The 24538-nt window shown below is 35.8% G+C and overlaps 1 protein-coding gene across 2 annotated transcripts in view; it reads right to left on the reverse strand.

Annotated features, from left to right (window-relative positions):
- Positions 1 to 24538, reverse strand: part of LOC136033893 (ataxin-1-like) — a 55721-nt gene that overhangs the window by 13770 nt on the left and 17413 nt on the right. Inside the window, exons 1-2 of one of the 2 annotated variants that reach the window (XM_065714881.1) lie at positions 23276 to 23294; positions 20614 to 21105 (exon numbers count right to left, since the gene is read on the reverse strand). In XM_065714881.1, the coding sequence (XP_065570953.1) occupies positions 20614 to 21096 (483 nt within the window). In that variant the 5' untranslated portion in view covers positions 21097 to 21105; positions 23276 to 23294. Of the gene's footprint in view, positions 1 to 20613; positions 21106 to 23275; positions 23295 to 24538 lie in introns of those variants that run through there. The other variant, XM_065714880.1, reaches the window with a different exon arrangement.

Consider the following 24538-nt stretch of genomic DNA (forward strand, 5'->3'; position numbering starts at 1 on the left):
CCTTTTTAAGTGACCGAAAAAATTGGAGGGCATCTAGGCCCCCTCCCACGCTCATTTTTTTCCCAAAGTCAACGGATCAAAATTTTGAGATAGCCATTTTGTTTGGCATAGTCGAAAATCTTAATAACTATGTTTTTGGGGATGACTCCCCCACACTCCCTGGGGGAGGGGTTGCAAGTTACAAACTTCAACCAGTGTTTACATATACTAATGGTTATTGGGAAGTGTACAGACGTTTTCAGGGGGATTTTTTTTGGTTTTGGGGGTAGGGTTGAGGGAGGGGGCTATGTGGGAGGATCTTTCCTTGGAGAAATATGCCATGGGGGAAAAAATTCAATGAAAAGGGCGCAGGATTTTCTAGCATTACTATAAAAAAAAACAATGAAAAAATAAACATGAAAACGTTTTTTCAAATGAAGGTAAGGAATAGCATTTAAATTTAAAACAAACAGAGATTATTACGCATATGTAGGGTTCTAAAAATACTTTAGCATAAAGAGCGAGGTATTTAGGAGGAGATAAATACCTCGCTCTTTATGCTAAAATATTTTTAGTGATTTCAACTATTTATTCTACGGCCTATTTGATTCAGGGGTCATTCTTAAAGAATTGGAACAAAACTTACGATTTAGTGTAAAGAGCGAGGTATTAACGAGGGTACAAACCCCCTCGTACACATAATAAAAATATAAGAATATAAAAGTTTGTTACGTAAGTTAATTCTTAAGTTACGTATATTTTTTACTAATAAAAACGTTCGTTGAATATTAAAAGTTCTAGTAGCCTTTTTAAGTAACCGAAAAATTGGAGGGCAGCTAGGCCTCCTTCCCCACCCCGTATTTCTCAAAATCGTCTGATCAAAACTAAGAGAAAGCCATTTAGCCAAAAAAAAAATTAATATACTAATTTCATTTCAATAATTTATGTGCGGAGAGCCAAAATCAAACATGCATTAATTCAAAAACGTTCAGAAATTAAATAAAAAAAACTAGTTTTTTTAACTGAAAGTAAGGAGCGACATTAAAACTTAAAACGAACAGAAATTACTCCGTATATGAAATGGGTTGTCTCCTCCGCAGTCCCACGCTCTTTACGCTAAAGTTTTTAGTTGTTTTAAAAAGTAGAATTGTGGCTAAGAGTCAAACTTTAGCGTAAAGAGCGAGGGACTGCGGAGGAGACAACCCATTTCATATACGGAGTAATTTCTGTTCGTTTTAAGTTTTAATGTCGCTCCTTACTTTCAGTTAAAAAAAACTAGTTTTTTTTATTTAATATAGTCAAAATCAATACGGATTTCGCTAGAAATCGGTTTCAGATTTTATCTTCTGATCTTTAACTTCGTAACCGCTGTACTTCAAAATTCATTTACCATGCTGCACGCATTTGCCGCCTAATTGTTTTCATTCCTATTAGTACTGTCAGTATCATACACACGTCAATGTCTTTTCAACTTCCCTCACTTACGTCTTGTTCTTCTAAAACATATTACTCAGAAACTTCTTATACAAAACCCATCTTTCATCTATCACACACAAAGCGTTTTCGCTAATATTCTTAGTTGCTTTTCTTACTTTCCTTCCCAAAACATCCTCTACTACTTCTACAATTAGCCATGGCTAATTGTAGAAAAAATCAAGACAGATAGTCCGATTGAGTAAGAGGCAAATCAAACAGTTCGTGGTAACGAACTGTAGTAAGGAGCGACCCGGCTCAATAGTAACCGAAACTCTAAAAAATTTTGATACCAATAGCTACATCAAAAGAATCGCAATTTTGATACCAATAGCTACATCAAAAGAATCGCATTTTAATGCTGATTTTAAATATATAAGTTTCATCAAGTTTAGTCTTACCCATCAAAAGTTACGAGCCTGAGAAAATTTGCGTTATTTTAGAAAATGGGTTCTTATACAAAACCCATCTCATCTATCACACACAAAGCGTTTTCGCTAATATTCTTAGTTGCTTTTCTTACTTTCCTTCCCAAAACATCCTCTACTACTTCGTAAAATAATACAATACACTAATAAAATATAATACAATAAAAATTATACAATAATACAACACATTATATATAACATATATAATGTATGTTACATATATTACATAAGACATTATATAAATACATACATTATATAAGAAAATATATATTTTCTTACTTTCCTTCCCAAAACATCCTCTGCTACTTCGTAAAATAGTACAATATATATATATATATATATATATATATATATATATATATATATATATATATATATATATATATATATATATATATGTATATATATATATATATATATATACTGTATTTTATATATAATGTACATTATATATAACATATTTAATTTATAATCTACTAAAATACTAAAATAATGTATATATCTTCTATATTGCTGAATCCTAATACTCAAGTTTCATATTCAACTGTTCTTCAGCCATTATGTATATTATATATACTGTATATTATATATAATGTACATTATACATAACATATTTAATTTGTAATCTACTAAAATAATGTATATATCTTCTATATTGCTGAATCCTGATACTCAAGTTTCATATTCAACTGTTCTTCAGCCATTATGTATATTATATATACTGTATATTATATATAATGTACATTATATATAACATATTTAATTTATAATCTACTAAAATAATGTATATATCTTCTATATTGCTGAATCCTGATACTCAAGTTTCATATTCAACTGCTCTTCAGCCAGAGTGTATCAGGGTCGTAACTACCCTAAAGGTAGTTTAACTTCCTGAAATCTAAGTTTTAAACTAATTCTAGATACTATTAAACGGTAGTAATAACTTCTCACATCAATAACGGCATCCCTACATAGCCTACTGTATTGGTCCCGTCATTCCTGCTAAAATAATCAATAAGATAAGCCGCCTGACCATTTGAGTACCATATTAACATATGGGCTTACCATTGCTATTTCTCTTCTCTACTCCAAACTTACCAAAGATAGGATACAATATATCCCTACTTGTAACTACCTTGGCATAAAATTTCTCTGATAAAATACCACATTTGTACCTTGGGATAAGGCGTATCCAAGGTACCGCAAAAAAATACATTTATGGTTTGATAATTGTTCGTAGGAAAGTTTTATTATTACTTCCAATCTTGGCAAAATGAAAGTTGCAAAATAAGCAATTATTTCGCGAGAGAAATATGTAAGCTAGAAAATCAAAACATGTAATTAAAAAACACAAAACAGCATTTTTTAAGTTATCTCCGCCAGTCTTTTCTTCAAGTGAAATTTTAACGTTTTCTTTATTGTCCTTGCCAGTTATGAAAAATATGACTTGTCTTTCCTTTCTGATGTAATCACCAGCATTAATTTTAGAGCCAAGTAAAATAAGACCCTTGGATGAAACGCTGAATGAAAAAAAAAATTAAATAAATCGAAACAGTGCATCGAATGAATCGAAGAAAGTGTTTACCAGATTCAATGGGAAACAAAATTGAACGTCTTTTTGGGTTTTCGATCCATGCTAAAAAAAAAAAGGGAAAAAAACAAAGAAAAATGGCAATGCCCAGACTCAATTATTTTTATAAATAATTTTTACTCAAGGTCGATCTTTAAACCGCAAATACCATTTAAAAAAAACCGTGATGATAATAAAATAAAGAGCTGATGACGCAGTATTTGAAACGGGCAATTAATCATTTAGATCCGGGATGAATAAAGGATAAAACCAAATCACGATAAAAAAGCGTGTTGGTCAAAGTACCTCTCGTTTATATTATGTTCTGCATTGAGTAGCTATACTGCAAGGGCGTATCCAGGATTTTGTTCGGATGGGGGGGGGTGTTTACAAAATAAAGCATTAAAAAGTGTATTAAAATTTGTTTATATGTATTTCGTTTCTCGCCCAGCGAACACAGCGTTGTTACGGACATCTCCTTCGCATGCCCTCCGACACTCCTGCATGAATGATTTTTGACTTTGATCCCGTGCTGCATGGCGGGAAACGCCCAAGAGGTCGTCCCCCAACCAGATGGAAGGACACGGCAGGTGCATTCTTAGCCGTGGAAATATTCAGGAGGATGTCCACATCTTTGCAAGAGACCGGTCTAAATGGAGGCACCATGTAGCATCACTCTCGACGCGAAGTGATTACGAAACGAAGCCTCAAAATATAAAAGTGTATTTTCACTCCAATATTTTCTAACTTCTCCCTTCTTCCAAATAGTATACACAATACTATTCAGGCAGTCATACAGCCTATATACCTACATCAGGGTGCAGATAGATAATTTTGTCCTGGTAATTAAGGTGCTCCGCAGTGGCCGGTTCGTTAGGCCGATTTGGAGGTGGAAAAATTCTAGTAATCTTGGTACGAGATGCGTTTTCTGAACTATACATTATCCCCTTCCTTAATATACATAAATTCAAACGTCTACTGATTTATTTTTTCTTCAAATCGGGATTATGGACCAACTGTTGATAAGAAATAAGACAGAAACAGTACACAACACAATCATGAAATTTCTGAACATAATCTAAAGGTATATTCGGGTGTTAAGCGAGGAGCCTGGCAAAAAGTTATACTTGAAGCGAGCCTAAAAATTCAATAAATAGAAATTGTCAGAACGTAATTAAGTTAGAATTATCGTGCTATAGTAGAATATTTCACTAAGATTACCAAATTTCCTATTATTGGAAATACATATTACGTTGTTTTCTTAATCAGCTTTCTTTTCTCAAAGACGTTTAGACATAATTCACCAACAAGTTTTGATAATTAAATTCAAACCAATAATTCACTAGGGCTCAGCAGGTTCCTCTCTCTGTACCTTTTGAAATAAAAATAAATTTTACACCAATGTGGATTTTAATAATTTCATTTCTATTGTCTTTTTCCCTTTTCGATGGATGACCCCCGCTCTACTGAAAAATAACCATGCATGTCTAAGGTTTCCTGCATATTCGTGTCATGCGCAGAATTACAACCAAACTTGAAACAACCAGAATGTGCTATGAATGAATGAATAAGCAAAACCTAAAACTAAAAAGGATTATCAAATTGCCCCAGAAATTACCAAAAATAAGAGTGGGGATACTGCCCCCCTAAATTATTTAAGAATCTCAGCATCATTTGCACTTCAGCTTACGTTTTATTTATTTATCCATAGTAATTTGTGTTTTAAGTTTACTAGAGTGCTCATTTTAATTTCTCTGTTCTTTTTAGATTTAATCCATTCAACTATAGTAGTAACTGCTATCGTTTATGATTGATGTGATTTATTATTTTAGTTTCTAATGGTTTTCACTTTCATTTATTCATCAATTGCAATTTCTGTTCGTTCAAGTTAGAATTATTTAATGACTTTATTTCGGCTCGTTTTAGGTTTTAATTTGGCTCTTTACTTTTCTTTTTACAAAATTCTTGAAACACAATATTTTATTAGTTATTTTCCTTCGTTGTTCATTGAAATTAATTTAGAAAAAATATATATTCGTATAGTTTTTTCTTTTAGTTTTTCACTTAATAAATCAAATATTTAGTTTGTAATTGAAAATCTTAACACAATTAGAGCATTCAGTCAAATGTCCGATCAATCGCAAATTTGTCTAATAATTTTTAAACAGTATTTTCACTGCAAAATTATGAGAGTATGAGGAGAGGGATTGTGCTCATGTGGATTGTAAACTGCATAATCTTTGCATAATCTTCAGTTTATCACCAATTTCACAAGATAGTACTTTTTTTCGTCTTTGATTTTTTTTTTTTTTTTTTTTTTTTTTTTTTGATATGATATTGAATTTCAGAAAGTAAAGTGGCAACACTAACATTCAGTTGACGAGTTATTATGAAATAAATTAATTAAAATGGATTAGAAAAGAACCCTTATCTTATCTTCTATAGGACTAAGGCAATCCTGTAGAAGCTCTTCAATACACAGGTACTTCACCCATCATTCCATTTAAGTAATATTTTTCATCTTAAATAATATTGCTGCTTTTCTGTTTAAATAAATACATGTCAAGGTTATTTATTGAAAATGAGTTATGTATTACTGCTACTATCATCCACAAGTCTCTACAGCACCCCAGGCCATGTTGGCCGACTCAGGCCAACATAGCTACGCACGCTCCTCCTCCATCCCAATCTATTCAAAGTTTCCCTTTCAACACCCTCCCATGAAGTTCCCATTTCCTTTACATCTTTCTTTATGACGTCCTCCCGCCCCACACGAGGACGACCTGCTTTCCGTTTAGCCTATACGGTTGGCCGAAAAGGACAATCTTCGGCAACCTGTCATCCTTCATCCGCACAACGTGCCCTAGCCATCTAAACCTTTCTTTCATTATATCCCTAGAAAGCGTACATCTTTCGTACAGCCTACTGTTTGAAATACGCTCAGTCAGCCGGATACCCATGACAATCCGTAGGCAATTTCTGTGGAAAACATATGGCAAATCTTCATCCGCTTTTCGGAGCGCCCATGCTTCAGAGCTATATTTGACCGCTGTCATCACTGTAACTTCTAATATCCTAATCTTGGTTTGCAGGCTTATCTTCCTATTCTTCTAAACTTTTTTAACTGTGGAAAAACACCTTGAGCCTTGGCTGTCCTACGTCTAACATCTTCACTGCTCCCATCATCTTTAATAATAATACTACCAAGGTAAGTGAAGCTGCCCACCTGATCAATCTTTCCGTTAACCAGCGTCGCCTTTTCATCTGTGCTTATTCCTAGCCTTAGTGACTTAGTCCTCTTAACATTAATTTTCAAACCTATTCTAGCACCCTGAACTCGCAGAACCTCTAAAAGTTCATTCATTTTTGCTCACACTTTCATCTGAGTTATGCATTGCTGTCTTGAAAAAATCGGACGTCAATGAATCAACGCAACAAGATGTTTCCTTTATTTTTTTTTTTTAACTAATGGAGGTTGCCTTGGCCATGTCTATATCCCGATAAATTTCTGAGCGGGTCATCGAAAAGAATCGTTTTACCGCGCAAAAAATCGGTAGGCAAATTACCAAATTTTACCTAATTACCTACTTTGTTAATTACCAAAATTACCTACAACCAAATTTTACTTTCAAAATCGTTGTTCACAATGTGGTCCCTTGTCAAGTCTACTTATATTAAAAGTTTCAAGCCGACCAGAGAAAAACAATATTTGCCCCATTTTGGGTTGTCACGATTCTATATAACCCCATTTTTTCAAACTGTTTTCCCGTAAATGTTCCTTTTGCCCTATATAGCTTAAGTACCCAGTAAGTTACACGCCACTCAGAAACAAAAGAGATGTGCATGGAGTATATGAATCAATATAATCAGTTTTTCCTCATTGAATTCGCCGTGGTCCCAGTCTACATGTCCTGTAAGTTTGAAGTCAATTGGAGAGAAACACTTTTCAAAAAAGGGTGGGGGAAGTTGATGGACCTCCACTCAGTTTCAGCCCTTAAAGAGGACACTAGCTTTCAATTTCTGATCGAATGAGCCTCCTCACAAATTTGTACAATCAAGCTTTCCATACAAGGTGGTTATAAAAAAAATAATACACGGGAGACATATGGCTCTTTACTAAGACGATGTTAGTGCATTGCCTTTGATAGTAATTTGCAATATACTTTCAACTATCTTTAGATTGTCAAACAGGGATTTCGTTGATGAAATTTACTCCATTACAGAATAATAAAATTAAACTGAAAGTTATTAATATCATAATATTGCAAAAAAAGAAATATGCAAAAGAATTTGCAAAAAAAAGAAAAAAAGAAAGAAATATGGGCTATGTATTTGCACATTAGGAGGGGGGGTAAAGTATAACGGGTCTGGATGCAAAAATGTGTTAGGTTCAATTATTCTGCATATTAGATAGATAGATAGATAAGTGTATTTTAAAGCCAAATATACGGCCATGAACACAGTAAAATAACATAAACGAAAGGCACAAATAACATTAACTTTGATCTGCGATCATCATAAAAAACATAAACGAAACGAAACCCAACCGAGGACGACCTTTGTTTCTTTTGGCTCTGGATGGTATACGTAAAAGAACAATCTTTGGCAATCTGCCATCCTTTATCCGCAGAGCGTACTCTAACCACCTCAATCTTTCTCTTGTTATATCCCTAAAAAGCGGGATTGAACCACATTTTTCAGAGGTCCTACGCTTCAGAACCATACATGATCACTGTCATCAGTGTAGCTCCCAATATTCTAATCTTGGTTGGCAGACTTAGCTTCTCCCGCCCCAACCGAGGAAGACCATTTTTTCGTTTGGCTATAGACGGTTGACCAAAAAGAACAGTCTTTGGCAATCTGCCATCCTTCATCCACAGAACGTACTCTAACCATCTCAACCTTTCCCTCATTATATCCCTAAAAAGCGGGATTGAACCACAATTTTCAGAGGTTCCATGCTTCAGAACCATATATGACCACTGTCATCACTGTAACTCACATTATTTTAATCTTGATTGGCAGACTTAGCTTCCTTTTCTTCAAAACTTTTCTCAACCGTAAAAAACACCTTGGGCCATGGCTATTCTACTTTTAACATCTTCATTGCTCCCACCGTCTTTACTAATAATACCAAGGTAAGTAAAGCTGCCCACCTGATCAAGCTTTTCGTTATTCAATGTCACCCTTTCAACCTCACTTATTCCTGGCTTAGTAACTAAGTCTTCTTAGCATTAATTACCAAACCTATTCTAGCACCCTGAACTCGCAAAACCTATAAAAGTTCATTCACTTTGCTCACGCTTTCATCTATGATGCTTGAATCATCAGCATAATCTAAGTCCAGGGCACTGAATTAAATATACCTCCTATTTTAATCTGCTTTTTGTTTTCCTTAAAAAAGGTTGGCGCTACTTGGACAGCGTGTAACCAGCTGTGCCAGTCTACCAACGATGGTTTTACCCATATGGGTTCAATCAACAAAATGTCAAATTTATTGCTTTAATATGGCGTATCCAGGTTAAGAGCATAAAACATTTTAAAATAACGGCTCTAAAAATTAGGTGAAGCAGCATTTATCCTTCGAGTCAATACTTCAGACCGTGTGCTCTATACCTCTACACCTGCCTTTGATCAAGTTCCCTTGATCAAACCACCCCCTTGGCGGTTGCATTCAGCAGCAAAAAGTGACAAGTCTACACTTGCTACTGTCGATGGAGATCCCTGGTGATTCTATAGCTTTTACTTCAACCAGGGTTGTTCCACTTTTGTCCCCAAAAATAGCAATACCGAAGCGGAATTGCTTCGTTTCTTTTCTATCTTCCTTTGTTTTTGACGACTACATATGAGTATGAGGAAAAAATATTGAATAAGTTCAAAAGTGAAAATATATTTTAAATTAAAAAAATGTCGATAATACGTTTTGCCTTTGAGTAGACAAAGATATATTCTGTTTGATGTGGGAATGATCACTCTCAATCACCTAGTGTCCCTCTTCCTTGATACCAGTGCTGTCACTTACTTGAAGCACTTTTACTTGAAGTACTACTTAAGTAAAATTTGCTATTACTTGTACTTATACTTAAGTAAAAACTCTACGGTGTACTTATTACTTGATACTTAAGTAAGATTACGAAATACTTATTACTTAAGATACTTTTAATGTACTTGTTTTTCAAATACTTTACCTTTGACAAGAAAATTTTGTGTGTGTGTGCTTTGGCAATGTACAAGAAAACATCACTTTTAGATTTAGAGCAAACTCAGATATAGCTTTTGTGTGTGTGTGCTTTGGCAATGTACAAGAAAACATTACCCTTTAGATTTAGAGTAAACTCAGATATAGCTCCATGCCCTATTTTTGAATATGAAATAAGGTATTTGTTTTTGCCAAAAAAAATATAGTATGATTAGCACTTGGTTTAATTTTTATTTAAAAGTTATATTAAAAAGAAAATTGAAATTATTTCACAGTTCACTGGTCGACAGTGAGCTAAAATCCCTTGTTTTGTGCTAAATGTTGCATACTGTAGTCCATTTGGGCTTATATTTCTGACATTAGTGTTTAAATTTTGTCATCTCGTCAACTGAACCAGATTTCTACCATTTCATCATCTTCAGGACCATATTATTGGTAAAACTGCTGAAGCTATGAATCTTTTCCCATGTAAATGTTCTCTGCAATAAACAAGTCTAGGGAATTCTAGCTGGATCCAATGCAGTGGTATTTTGTCAAATTCGTTCCAGCAAAATCAGGTATTCAGACGAATCTGACTTCAGATTTGTCACTCCATTCATAAGTTATAGGCGCTACCAAATTAAAAGAAAACTCAACTTTCTTAAGACTTGAAACCCTCTTCCCCTCACCCTATTTGATAAAGGGGTTGTGATACCAGAACTTGATATGAGCCCTGATCTCAGGCATCTTTGGTCTAGTTTTCATTCGGATTCGTTACTCCATTTGCCAGTTATACTAAATTAAACAAAAAATTTAAATTTTTCAGGAATTAAAACCAACTCCCCCTTGTTAAATTTGAGCTAGGGTCTTTATCTCAAAACTTGATTTGTCATGGTCTTAGGCCTCTTTGGTTCAATTTTCATTCAGATCACTTTAGTCGCAAGTTACTCTGAATTAAACGAAAGTGTTATTAGCAACTCTCCCCCTGTTTTATTTGAGCTAGGGTCTTCATCTTTGAACTTGATGTGTCTCATGATCCTTGGCACCAAATTGGGCCATCAAAATTTTCATCCAAATCCAACCAGCGGTTCTCCCCTTATATGTGATTACACAGACGGACGGACAGACAGGCAGATGGACGGACAGATTTTGCAACGTCTTAGGTAGCCGTGTTGGCTCATTGAATTCAAAAAAAAGGAAAATAATAGCATATCATCGTCCAGGCATCATCGCCTATTTGGATAGTGAAAAATATCCATCAAGATATGTTTTTGAGATCTGTCCGCCCGTCTGTACAACCGAGTATAGCGGGAGAACCGTCAGTCAGATTTGTATTAAAATTGAACTATTTGGACTAAAATTGAGCTTAATTAGAGCGATGGGGCTTTAAGTGTTAAAAAAAATTCGAGTTTTTCATTTAATTCACTGTAACTTGCAAATGGAGAGATGAATTTCGATGAAAATTGAATAAAGATGCCTAAGAGTATGAAATGCATTGATTTCTGGGATGGAGACCCAAGCTTAATTAGGGTGAGGGGGAGGGGATTTTAAGTGCTAAAAAAGTTGAGTTTTTTGTTTGACTCAATTTAACTTGCGAATGAAGTGGTGGATCTCAATGAAAGTCAAGCCAAAAATGCCAAAACCATAAGACGCATAATGTTTGGAGATGAAGACCCTAGCTTAATTAGGGGGAGGGGGCTTTAAGTACTAAAAAAAGTTGAGTTTTTCATTTAATTCAGTGTAACTTGCGAGAGATTGATGGATGTCAGTGAAGATTGAACCAAAGGTGCCTAAAACCGTGACAGGCATCAAGTTTTGAGATGAAATCCCTAGCTCAAATAGAACGATGGGGAGTGTGTTTTAAGTGCTGAAAAAGTCAAGCTTTTGGTTTAATTTAGTATAACTTGCAAATACGGATCCAAAGCAACGGATCCAAATGAAAGCTAGACCAATGATGACCAGGACCAGGGCTCATATCGATCTCTGATATCATAAGCCCTATCTAAGATGGGGCGAGGGGGAGGGGTTTTCAAGTTTTAAGAAAGTCGAGTTTTCCTTCAGTTTCGTAGGACCTGTAACTACTTCCACCCATGGCTTGCCCAAAGCCTGGAAATAACCTTTTTCCAAATTAAGTCATACTGAAGCCAACCTTCAACCAAATATTTTATCCCCAGATAAAAATTACTTTGTATGGCACTTGGTATTTACCAAGTGACATACACTGATTACAAATTCTGTCGGTCTGTCGGTCTGTCAGTCCCGGTCTTGCTAGTTTAGGCCCTTCCAAATAAGCTAGGACAACGAGATTTGGCAGGCGTATCAAGGACCAGACCAGATCAAATTTGAAATAGTTGTTTCCTCGATTCGAGCATCTGGAGGGGGGGAGTGGGAGGCCAAAAATTAGATCGGATCTTAATTAAATTTTATATTTAGAAGGATATCATGTCTCAGAGCTCTTATTTCAAATTCCTACTGGATCAGGTGACATTGGAGAGGGAAACCTAAAATCTTCGAAAATGCTTAGAGTAGAGGGATCGAGATGAAACATAGTGGGAAAAATAAGCACAAGTCCTATATACGCGATTGACATAAACAGAACGAATTCACTCTCTTTTGGGAAGTTGGGGGGAGGGTTAATTCTGAAAAATTAGAAAAAATGAGGTATTTTCAACTTACGAAGGAGTGTTCAGATCTTGAGTTTCATCGGATCAAATTTCATATTTAGAAGGATCTCGGAACTCGGATCTCATGTTTTAAATCCCGACCGGATCCAGTGTCATTGGGGGGATTTGGGGAGGACTGGAAATCTTGGAAAACGCTTGGGGGGAGTGATCAGGATGAAACTTGGTGGGATGAATAAGCACAAGTCCTAGATACGTGATTGACATAACTAATGGATTCGCTCTCTTTGGGGGAGTTGGAGGGGGTGTTAATTCGGAAAAACTACAAAAATTGAGGTATTTTTAATTTAAGAGCGGGTGGCCGTTCGTGAGGTATTTTTGAATTTGATATTAAGAAGGAACTCATGTCTCAGATCTCTTATTTTAAGCCCCGACCAGTTCTGGTGACATTGGGGGAGAGCTGGAGGGGGAAACCGGAAATCTTGGGAAACACTTAGAGTGGAGAGATCGGGATGAAACTCGGTGGGTAGAATAAGCAAATGTCGTAGATACGTGATTGATGGAACCGGACTCGATCCACTCTCTTTGGGGTAGTTAGGGGGGGTCCAGTGCTTTGGCGAGTTTGCTACTTCTGGACGTGCTAGGACAATGAAAATTGGTAGGCGTGTCAGGGACCTGCACAAATTGACTTGATAAAGTTGATTTCCCCGATTCAACCATCTGGGGGAGGGGGCTGAAGGGAGAGGGAAAATTAGAAAAATGATGTATTATACTTGCTATTGGGTGATCGGATCTTGATGAATTTTGATATTTAAAAGGACCTTGTGTCTCAGAGCTCTTATTTTAAATGCCAACCGGCATTAAGCCTCTGATTTTTCTTTTAAATTAATCTATTGATTCTTATAATTTTGCTAGAGCTCATGCCATATGAGTTCTTGGCTATTCCGACCTCGTCACAAGTGCCATATGAGCTCTTAGTTCTTGTTTTATTCCTTTTTTCTCAGAAGATTTTCGAATTAGTCTCATGGTTTTTGCCACTTCATTGTGTGAAAACTGCTGCTAGAAATAGATAGGTTGCAACTTCTGCCGTATTGTCTTCTAGTATATTTAAATGTGTGCTTGCATCGTGCCTGTGTCCCCTTAAAAGTTCTGTTTCGTACGGTAATATTGGTTTGTCTTCTGTTGCACATGCAGACGACGTTCTTCTTGTTGCCCGGACTCGCCGTGGATTGCTTTCCAATTTTACTGAATTACCCAATGAACTATCTAAGATTGGACTGTCAGTTATTGCGTCTAAATGCGAGTTTGTTTGTTTTAATAGCTCTTATGCGGTTGCTCCATTCGTTGCTGGGACTGCAATTCTGCCATGTTCTTCTTTAGTTAGTTGGCTTGGTCTGTGTTTCGGTCCAACACTTTCCACTAGTCCTTTTCATCCCTAGTGAATCAAGCCGTAAAAGACCTACGCGTCGCTTACGGAAAAAAATCCTCTAACAAAAGCTGTTACAACCGCAACGGTTTGTGCATGATTTATAACGCTTATTGCACCCCTGTGCTTTTGTTTTTATTAGGCATGGCTCATCAATTTCGTAATAAAAATCGCCATACTCTACGTGCGGCTTATTTCAGATATTGCAATTCCTCTTCAGGCTTCCTAGATGGCACCAAAACAGAAAAATAATTGCTCGATTTGGTTTAATACATATGACTTCTTGGATTCAGTCTTCCAGTGATGATTTATGTAAAAAGACTATCTACTTTATTCACGTTTACGACCCTATGCAGTCTTTTTTTCCATATTGATACTGGTCAATTAGTCGAGGTTGTCTTTTGTCAGTTTGAATTTTTTTCTTGTTGTTTTATTGTTTTTGTTTATTTATAATACTCCGTACTTTGTGTTTTTTTTTATACTTTTACGGATAATAAAGTTCATTCATTCATTCAATCTGCAGTTTGACCAGCCGTATGGAATGCGTCTGAATCAGCGGGCTCGCTGCAGGCCCGTGATTTTATAATATATGTTTGTAGGGAGTTTTACCGACCATCTGAATTGACTACACAGCACACGTCTTGCTTGAGTGAAAACCAGCCAAAGGATATAGATGCCATGCATTTTCATAGCGTGTCTGAAATTTAACTTGAAAACTTGAGGCAGTTTCCATGTAAAGATGCCGAAGGCGAGACATGTCATCAAAGTGTGAATCAAGACTTCAATTTCATGCCCTTCTTTTCTTTCAGCACGCTGAGAGCTAGCTGTCAAAAGTGTAGATTTTTACTGCTCCTTTTTATTGAGCTTTGATATCTCTTATTAAAAAAGTCTGCAACTGACTCACTTGGCTCATTACTTTTAAATTTAAGTTGTTTTTTTTTTGTTGCTAAGGTTTTTACTTATTGAATCAGAGAATGAACTACTTTATTACCTTTTATCTGTTTTAAAGCCAATCCAAAGTTTATTCTTCTATTTTCAATATTTTTTCCACCATTCCGACATGTTTCAGAAAAACCCTGTATTTTTTCAAAGGTCTCAGATTTGACTGAACACTAATCGCCAGAAGTTCAACTCTATGTGCACTGCATTAATCCTTTCATGTGATCTGTCTGATCCAATCAGAACTTTTTGACTGCACTTAATTGTTTTGAAAGTCTTTTGCTTTCAAGCCATTGTGTTGAAAATTAGTTCAGATTATTTTTTGGACTTCATTTGGTGTGTACCAGCCAAACAATGGAAAGCAACACTTTCAATATTTTTTCCATCATTCCCACATGTTTCAGAATAACCCTGTATTTTTTCAAACGTGCCAGATTTGATTCAACACTAATCGCCAGAAGTTCAACTCTACGTGCACTGTGTTAATCCTGTCATGTGATATGTCTGATCCAATGAAGAGTTTTTGACTGCACTTGATTGTTTTGATAGTCTTTTCCTTTCAAGCCGTTGTGTTGAAAATTGTACCAGCCGAACAAGGGAAACGGTTAAAAGTGATAAAACGGAAATTTTGGTTCTTGATTAAGATTTCCAAGAGAGGAATGAGAGAGGACATTTTATAGGCAAGGGAAGGGGCTAAGAAGCCTTCAGAATGGCTTTAAAATAAGGTAGCATGGGCTTGATATCAGAAAAATATATATATTTATATTTATATTTAAATATAATATATATATATATATATATATATATATATATATATATATATATATATATATATATATATATATATATATATACCTAGGATAAATACTTGAAGTAATACTTAAGTACAATTTTGGCAAGTACTTGATATTTGATACTTAAGTAAGAATTTAGAAAGTACTTATTACTTGATATTTAAGTAAAAAAAACAATGAGTACTTAATACTTGATACTTAAGCAAAAATTTGGAGTACTTGTTGCAGCACTGCTTGATACCATCATTAAGGTTGCTCCCCTGTAGGGAGGGCGAAAATTCCTGCAAGATTGGTCCGAAATAGTCCCCTTCCAAAAAATAGTGGCCTAAAGAGAACTTCGTATTTTGGTCCCATTTCAGGTCATCCTCAGAAAGTGGACCTGTTTGACTCTTTGATTATATTATAATGGTATTTCCAACAGTCATAATCATAGTAATCTAAAGCCCTAGTAGCTATAAAAAAAAATGAAACTCACTCACTGAAAATTCTTCTGCTCTGATATAGGGATCTTTAATCTATTATTTCCTTTTTTTAATTATATTACTAGTTTGACTTGAATATGCGAAAAAACTGATTGTTGCCACGTGGACCTGAACAACCAAAACTAGGAGGAATACATTAAATGTTCTTAAGGCTTTGCCAGTTTTGCTGATTTGACCCACCTCCCCCTCAAGCAAAAAAGAAAAAGGAAAAGATAGACTCTCACCGAAATACATTCCTTCGAATGCACATGGATATTCCAACCAATTAATAATTCAGAACATGCAAACATCACTTTTTCGTTAAGTATAACAGTTGTAATTAGTAGAATATATGAGATTTGAATTTAATGCGCTTCTAATATGGAAAGTGATAGATGATCATTTTAGGATAGCAAAAAAAAAACATTCTCCAAAGAAAAAGAACTATATCCGCAGAATAAAACATCGAACCTTTTTCCAACTTTACATCAGATAGAATAGGCTGCAAGATTTTGTTCCGATTTAATTCTCTATATATGTAGGCCTACACTTGGGAGATTAACTAAGAAATACTTTATCCCTTCGAAATGGCAATTTTTTGTTGAACCCCTAGATATGTGAGCGATCGCATTTGGGACCCCCACCATCGTCAATAGATTAGACCATCCAAGGCACACTACTGCAAAAAAAGACAGATTGAGAAATCGTTTAAATTGTGTACTATCCCTATCAGAACTAACGCGAATGTCGTTTTTGGAAAAAAAATTTCAGGATTAAGCGTTTCTCTCGGGGGGGGGGTGGGGGGTGCCCACTTCCCACCACTTATTCTACATTTCAGAAGACTACTATTACCACACATCTTCCAACAGACCTTGCTCAGCTTCCACCACGTGTGACAGACTTCGTCTACGCTTGGCATGTGCCATATGGTGTAAGTAATTTTTGAAAGTGACCCCCTCCCGTGCTTCCCTTACCAGTCTCGATCAACAGTTACTAAGCTTATGATGAATCCTAAGATCTAGTCGCTATAACACGGCTGTTACCACTTCAGGAAATTGTCAACCACTCGCATCCGAAATCAACTTATTCCGTTTTTATGTATAAAATTTTTAGAGTTTTATCACCACTCCCTCAAAAGCCCAACCACGACTTTCATTTACCAATTTATACCATATAATGGATACTGATAACCCCATACCTCAAGCCATCATAATAAATACTGCAGGTGCTATGAGCACGCTAATTTTCCACTTTTAAAGAAACGGCCTAAAAGGCCATTCAATACCTTAAAAATCATTTTCCGAGCCTCAACGTTTACTGATTGTCTCAAACATAAAGGATCCATTGACAAAAATTCCCAGCATCACAGGGAACTCCTAAAGCTGCCAAATTACTAAAATGAATGAATGACTGTATTTAAAGCCATTTTTCAGGCCGTATACATACATATACAACAACAAACAAACTAAATTATGTAACAATCAACTTTAAATATTAAGACCCTTCCGGACAAAATTTCCCACTGCTACTGTATTTATTTTCGATGTCGACTTTAAAGTTCCAAGAAGGGGCTCACGACCACCCACCCCAAGAAAGCTCCCTCTTAGCTCATTTAGCCCCTAAATGATGCATCCTTTAAATTTTGGTAAAAATTGATATTAGATTTTGAGTGACAACAGTTCGAAAGGCTAACGAGAGGCTAGTTTAAAATAAAGAAAAAGATAATATTTTACCAGTTGTCAAACAGATTGTGGTAACGAACTGTAGTAAGGAGCGATCCGGCTCAATAGTAACCAAAACTCTAAAAAATGGAATTTTGATACCAATACCTACATCAAAAGAATCGCATTTTAATGCTGATTTTAAGTATATAAGTTTCATCAAGTTTAGTCTTACCCATCAAAAGTTACGAGCCTGAGAAAATTTGCGTTATTTTAGAAAATAGGGGGAAACGCCCCCTAGAAGTCATAGAATCTTAAAGAACATCACACCATCAGATTAAGCGTATCAGAGAACACTACTGTAGAAGTTTCAAGCTCCTACATACAAAAATGTGGAATTTTGTATTTTTTGCCAGAAGGCAGATCACGGATGCGTGTTTGTTTTTTTGTTTTGTTTTGTTTTTTTCCAGGGGTGATCGTATCGACCCAGTTGTCCTAGAATGTTGCACGAGGGCTCATTATAACGGAAATGAAAAGTTCTAGTGCCCTTTTTAAGTGACCAAAAAAATTGGCGGGCACCTAGGCCCCCTCCCACGCTAATTATTTTACCAAAGTCAACGGATCAAAATTCTGAGATAGCCATTTTATTCAGCGTAGTCGAAAAACCTTATAACTATGTCTTTGGGGACGACTTACTCCCCCCCCGTCCCCGTGGGAGGGGCAACAAGTTACAAACTTTGACCAGTGCTTACATATAGTAATGGTTATTGGGAAGTGTACAGGCGTTTTCAGAAGGATTTTTGGTTGGGGGAGGGGTTGAGAAGAGGGGGATATGCTGGGGGAACTTTACATCGATAATTTGTCATGGGGGAAGAAAATCTCCATGAAGGGAGCGCAGGATTTACTAGCATTATTTAAAAAAAAAAACAATGAAAAAATAAATATGAAAAAGTTCTTTCAGCTGGAAGTAAGGAACAGCATTAAAACTTAAAACAAACAGAAATTATTACCCATTTGAGGGGCTCACCTCCTCCTAATACCTCGCTCTTTACTCTAAAGTATTTTTAGTAATTTCAACTATTTATTCTACGGCTTTTGTGATTCTGGGGTCATTCTTAATGAATTGGGACAAAATTTAAGCTTTAGTGTAAAGAGTGAGGATCTGACAAGGGGGCGAACCCCCTCATATATGTAATAAAAATATGAGAATACAAAAGTTCTTTACGTAAGCTAGTTTATAAGTTACGTAAATCTTTTACTAATAAAAATATTCGTAAAAAATTAAAAGTTCTAGTTGCCTTTTTAATTAACCAAAAATTCGGAGGGCAACTAGGCTTCTTCCCCCGCTCTTTTTTTCTCAAAATCATTCGATCAAAATTATGAGAAAGCCATTTAGCCAAAAAAAAATAAAAAATGCAAATTTCGTTTTAATTATTCCTCTGCGGAGAGCCAAAATAAAAACATGCATTCATTCAAAAACGTTCAGAAATTAAATAAAAAAAACAAGTTTTTTTAACTGAAAGTAAGGAGCGACATTAAAACTTAAAACGAACAGAAATTACTTCGTATATGAAAGAGGCTGCTTCCTCATCAACGCCCCGCTCTTTACGCTAAAGTTTTTTACTGTTTTAAAAAGAAGAATTGAGAGAAAGAGTCAAACTTTAGCGTTAAGAGCGGGGCGTTGATGAGGAAGCAGCCTCTTTCATATACGAAGTAATATCTGTTCGTTTTAAGTTTTAATGTCGCTCCTTACTTTCAGTTAAAAAAACTTGTTTTTTTTATTTAATTAAGCAAAGGACTGCCCATCGAATGACAATACGGACAAAATAAATAATATGTCCACTGTGCAAGGCTTTCAATCAGAGGGAGCTCCCAGAGAGACCACAGGGAGCTCCAAAGCTGCCAAATTGCTGAAATGATATTTCCCTTGAGATGATTTTTAACATTTTCCTAGCAGGTATGTAAGAATATTTTTAGGGACTATCCTTCCCTGAAACTTAAAAAGAAAATTCTTCTCCGTTTAATCGCAAACGCAAAATTCACATTTTCTAATGAAGTGAGTTTCATTAGATCTGAATATCTGTATCTCAGGAACAAGACAGGAAATTAAATGTTTTTTAAGATTCTCAGTTTTTAGTTTTCTGTCGTTAGTTCAGATCTCTTATCCAAGCTCTATAAGTTATGGCAAGACTGGCCAATCTATTCTAAGCAGTTAGGCTATACAGGCTGAATAAGTTTATACTGGTAGAATGTTTCCAAGAATTTCATATTTGTATTTATTTTTCATAAGATTTCTGAGGGGGCTGGGGCTGGGGATAGGAAGTAGGACAGCACATATGCGACTGAGAAGTGGTTAGGGGGTTAACAATACAATGTTGAATTTTAAGGAATAAAGATCGACATTTACACAATTGTATAGTATACAAAATATTTAAAGCAATATAAAATGTATTGATTTAAGTTTTTCGCGACCAATAGGCATCAAAATGGAGTCATGTCGGAAAATGACCTATACATACAAACAGTGATATTTTCACTCGGATCCGATTAATTTGCTTCTAGCAAAAAAAAAAAAAACAGAAAAAGCAGGCCAATAAGCAAAGGTGTATCAAAAGCAAGGAATGTGTTTATCAAAACTAGATAACCGAAACCCTAAGTAATCGAGACAACTCCATGTTCCACTCGTTAAGGTTGAAGTGAGTACATCTACAAATATAAATTCCAGGTAACCAACTTATTGAGGAGGGGCGTAGCCAGAGGCATTTCAGAGCTGTCAAAACTCCTTCTCGGGATATTTAAAATTTTGCAGATATTTTTTAATATTTAATATGCTTTCTTAAATCTAAAATTTCCTAAATCTAAATTAGATTTTATATCACTGTTACTGATAGGCACTCTTTTTGCTCACAAGCACGTGTAGACATTTCCGGTGGGAGGGGGGATAAGTCTGAAAATATGATTCTAAGGAGAAAACTTGAAAAGTTTTTTTGCCACAAAGTGAAAAAATTTCTAATGTTACAAAACGTCTTTTTATATATGACTGGATTGCATATTGTAAATTAATAAAACTGGAGAATACGTACGGGATTAGCTTGCTTTGGAACTGTTGAATGTGTTGCAACACCAACACTTTGACAACTGCTTACATGAGGCTTGTCAGACAGCTGAGGGGGCTCACCCTTAGATATCACAGTAGGACTAACTGGTCTCCATATCGGTTTTACTGGGAAATCATTGGCATCTACCTTTTTAATATTCAGATCTGGAGGCCTACGTTTGACTTTTTGTTCACTGTCATTTAATGGTGCAGGTCTTTTAAGGGCTTCTTTCACGGAGTAATCATACCCTAATGGAATGTTTGGGATTGGGTAGACTGTCCTCTCTTGTAATGGGTAATATCCGTAATTAAAGTATGTTGGCACTTGAATTTGTGGTTTGGCAGAAGTAGTTGACCATGTGACATTTTCTGGTAAAACATTCCTGTGCCTGGAAGCAAGATCAATAGGTCCATCTTCTCGATAAACAGGATTAGAAACCACTGTAGGCACAACTGGTGAAGACAGCATTTTTTTTCTCTGTAAACAATATATGGTTTAGTTAGACCAAGATTACAAAAACTGATAAGACAATAGTAAACTAAAAAATAAAAATTAATAGGTTGAAAGAAACAACTCAGTCAATTTGAAAATGTTAAGCTATACCAAAGAGTATAGGAGACTGATAAAACAGAAAACTCAAGTTTGTCTTAGGAAAAAACAGTTAACGCCATCTAGTTTTACCCGGCAAAACAATACAGTTCAACATGAAAGGTCAAACGATAATATATACTTAATTTTTTTGGAAGTGGGAAGCAATGGGTAAATTTTTAATGAGCAAGGGGAGAAGCTCTCATTAGTCTCTTTCAAAGGACAAAAAAAACTAACAGGAGTGGAAAAATACGTTAAAAAACTTTAACATAAACTAGAGAGGAGTTGAAAATTACTAGCGCCGTAACATTATATGGAAGTGTTGATTCTGAACAGGGTTTGACAAAAAGAAACCACTAGCTTGCATCGAGCGCAACTTATATCCACGAACGAATACAGGGGGGGGGGGGGTCCAGGCCCTACAATGAAAAATTTCACCGAGTTTCAGGGCGCTCGAAAAAAAACCTACTCATTAGCCTACTTATATCGTAACAGGTCATTCATAAGAGAATAAGTGAAGACGCCATTATTTTACGCTACGACTAATTTATATATAAGCCCTCTAAACAATGACTTACATTTATATTCTTTCTTTGTTTCAAGTAGTGAAGTTGGTGGCTCCTTGCCAAAAATTTACATTCAAAACCTTTATTCAACGTTTTTGGCTCGAATAGAACTTGCACAAAAAAAGAGGCGTCACTTTTTCGTTCGTTCTTATTCTGTCATGAACAATTTGGTCTTTTTCACTTTCAAACGAAAAGGGTAATGAAAAAAACAGCGCTTGGATTTCTATGAAACCAGGCTTGAATCGATAATGATTGTTCAAGTCCATCATGAAATCATACGCCAAACAATGTCTTCACGTCGACACTTGTGGGAGAACGTCACGATATAAGCTGGATTTAGCGTGTGTTTTGCGTCAATCCATTGGGAGGGGAGGATATTCAACTGCACCAAAAATTTATTTGGCTTTAAATAAATAAAATTTTCGATCAATTTTTCAGTTTGGGAGTAGGTATTTAAGCCCCCAGAGGCGCAGCTAGGTTTTTCGGCACCCGGAGACAGTTTTAGCTCCCTCCCCTTATGACGATCCAGTAAAATTGTAAAAGCAAAATAGCATCTATTTTTGGACAAATTTGAACAAACTAACAAAAACTTAATTTTAATTCCCTTTTTCTTCACTCTGTTTAAGTTTCAACTCGGTTTTTCAAGCTATCATGTTACAGATACGCTGTTTTCCTAAAATGACTACAAATAATATCTTCAGATCTATACTAGGCTCCTAGTCCTTGGCTCTAGTTCCACTTGGCTCCTAGCACTCTAAAGTTTCAAATTGATCCCTAAGCCGTCTCTGAGACACTAGAGATACGCTATTTTGATATCCTGTGTTTATGTAGTTTCTTTCAATTTTCCTCGCTGTGTCACCGGGAATAGTCACACAGTGGCCTATCAATTCAAAATTATCAGGCAGGTTGGAACAAAAAGCGTTGCCTCCCCTCCACAAGTCAAAGTTCGAGATCCTATCCCCCACTACCCATCCCACACACGCAGCAATATCAAGTTTCAAATTGATCCCCCAAGGTCGTTCCCAAGATATTACAGATAAAATTTGCCTCTCTGCTTAACTGTAAATAGATAGAAAACAAACAACTCTATCTCCTTTCCCAAAATAAACTTGCAGGTCCCCTTGCCCACCCATCTTTCCCCTAAAATTGCCTGAAAGATCCAACTCCGCGTTCTCGAAACATTGCAGATACGTAATTTTAGAACGTGTTACACACTGTGTCCTTCGATCAACCCGTCTCCACTCCCCAAGGCAAAATTCTAGATTCACTTGGTCCCTCCGTAGCAGTGTTTAAACACCACCGCGGTTTTTCGCCACTTTTTAATTCAGGTAGGTCAGAATATACATAGAGATAGACTTGACAAAGACACAGATATAGACAAAAACATAGACATAGATATAGACATTGACATAAGAACAGACATAGACATAAATATAGAAATAGACATAGACACAGATATAGACAAAACACAGACATAGACTAACCTAACCTGCCTATTCTGACCCAACTAATCCTCTTGATGATGCAAGATTCCCTGGGTGGCGGAAAATATACGGTGGCAGAAAACCACGGTTGAATCACGGTATTGAATCTGCTTAAATAAGCAGATTCAAATAAATAAAAGAAAACTCTTATTTTCGAGATTTTAACTTATTTCCGAGCATATTTGGTCAATTCAATCGAGCAATCAAACAGTTCGTGGTAACGAACTGTTGCAAGGAGCGACCCGGCTCAATAGTAAACGAAACTCTAAAAAACGTTTATATAAAATTAATGTTTTATAAAGTAGAATTGAGAGAAATAGTCAAACTTTAGCGTAAAGAGCGGGGCGTTGAAAAGGGAATAGCCCCTTTCATAAATGGAGTAATTTCTGTTCGTTTTAAGTTTTAATGTCGCTTCTTACTTTCAATTTAAAAAAAACTAGTTTTTTTATTTAATTCACATGATTAGGATAGACTTGTAGTCCTAGTAGTAGAATTGGAGCCACGTTTAAGGAAGAGGGCAGCTCATTTTCCGACTAAATAGGGAGGCTTCTGATTGTTTTCCGTAGTATGATCAAACTCCTTACCATGCCATTAATAAGATACATACAATAAATCCTCAAGTACAAGAGCCCCATCTGGAATTCAGGTTTCCCCATAGGGAGAGGGGTGGTAAGTCGGCAAAACAATTTCCAGATAAAGAGGAGACAGGGTTTGAAACAGCTGTTTTGCCAGCAGTCTCTTACGAACGCCAAAAATTTACCCAAAAATTATATACTTAATGTCTTCTACAGGGTAAGATAAAGGGCGATTGGGACGATTGGGCCCAACCGGGCCCTGCACTTGAATGGGCCCTGAGTTGCGACAAAAATGAACAAAAAAAATGTCATTTAAATCTAACTGTTTTTGACGATAAGTAACAAAATTGTGAATTATTCAAATAATTAAAAATATGTTTATTTTAAGTTTGCATTGCTGGATGAGATTTATTAGTGTGTTTATTATTATTCAATATATACTTTATAATATAGACAATCGATACCCGTAAAAGTTCATGCCAAATTTATTACATTTAGTCGGGGATAGTCTTACACTAGAGCTTTTGCACTACGTACGTTAGCTACTTTACATACATAAACTAATATGCAAGTATATTTTATATAAATATTTAATATATAGAGGGCCCCACAAAAAAAACAATCGGATTCCGTGCCTATTCGATCCGGGTCTGGTCATCCAAGGGCTGTGGGTCTGGTCTGACCCCTTTTAAAAGGA

The sequence above is a fragment of the Artemia franciscana genome, chromosome 12, assembly GCF_032884065.1.
Source record: "Artemia franciscana chromosome 12, ASM3288406v1, whole genome shotgun sequence".
Classification (NCBI taxonomy): domain Eukaryota; kingdom Metazoa; phylum Arthropoda; class Branchiopoda; order Anostraca; family Artemiidae; genus Artemia; species Artemia franciscana.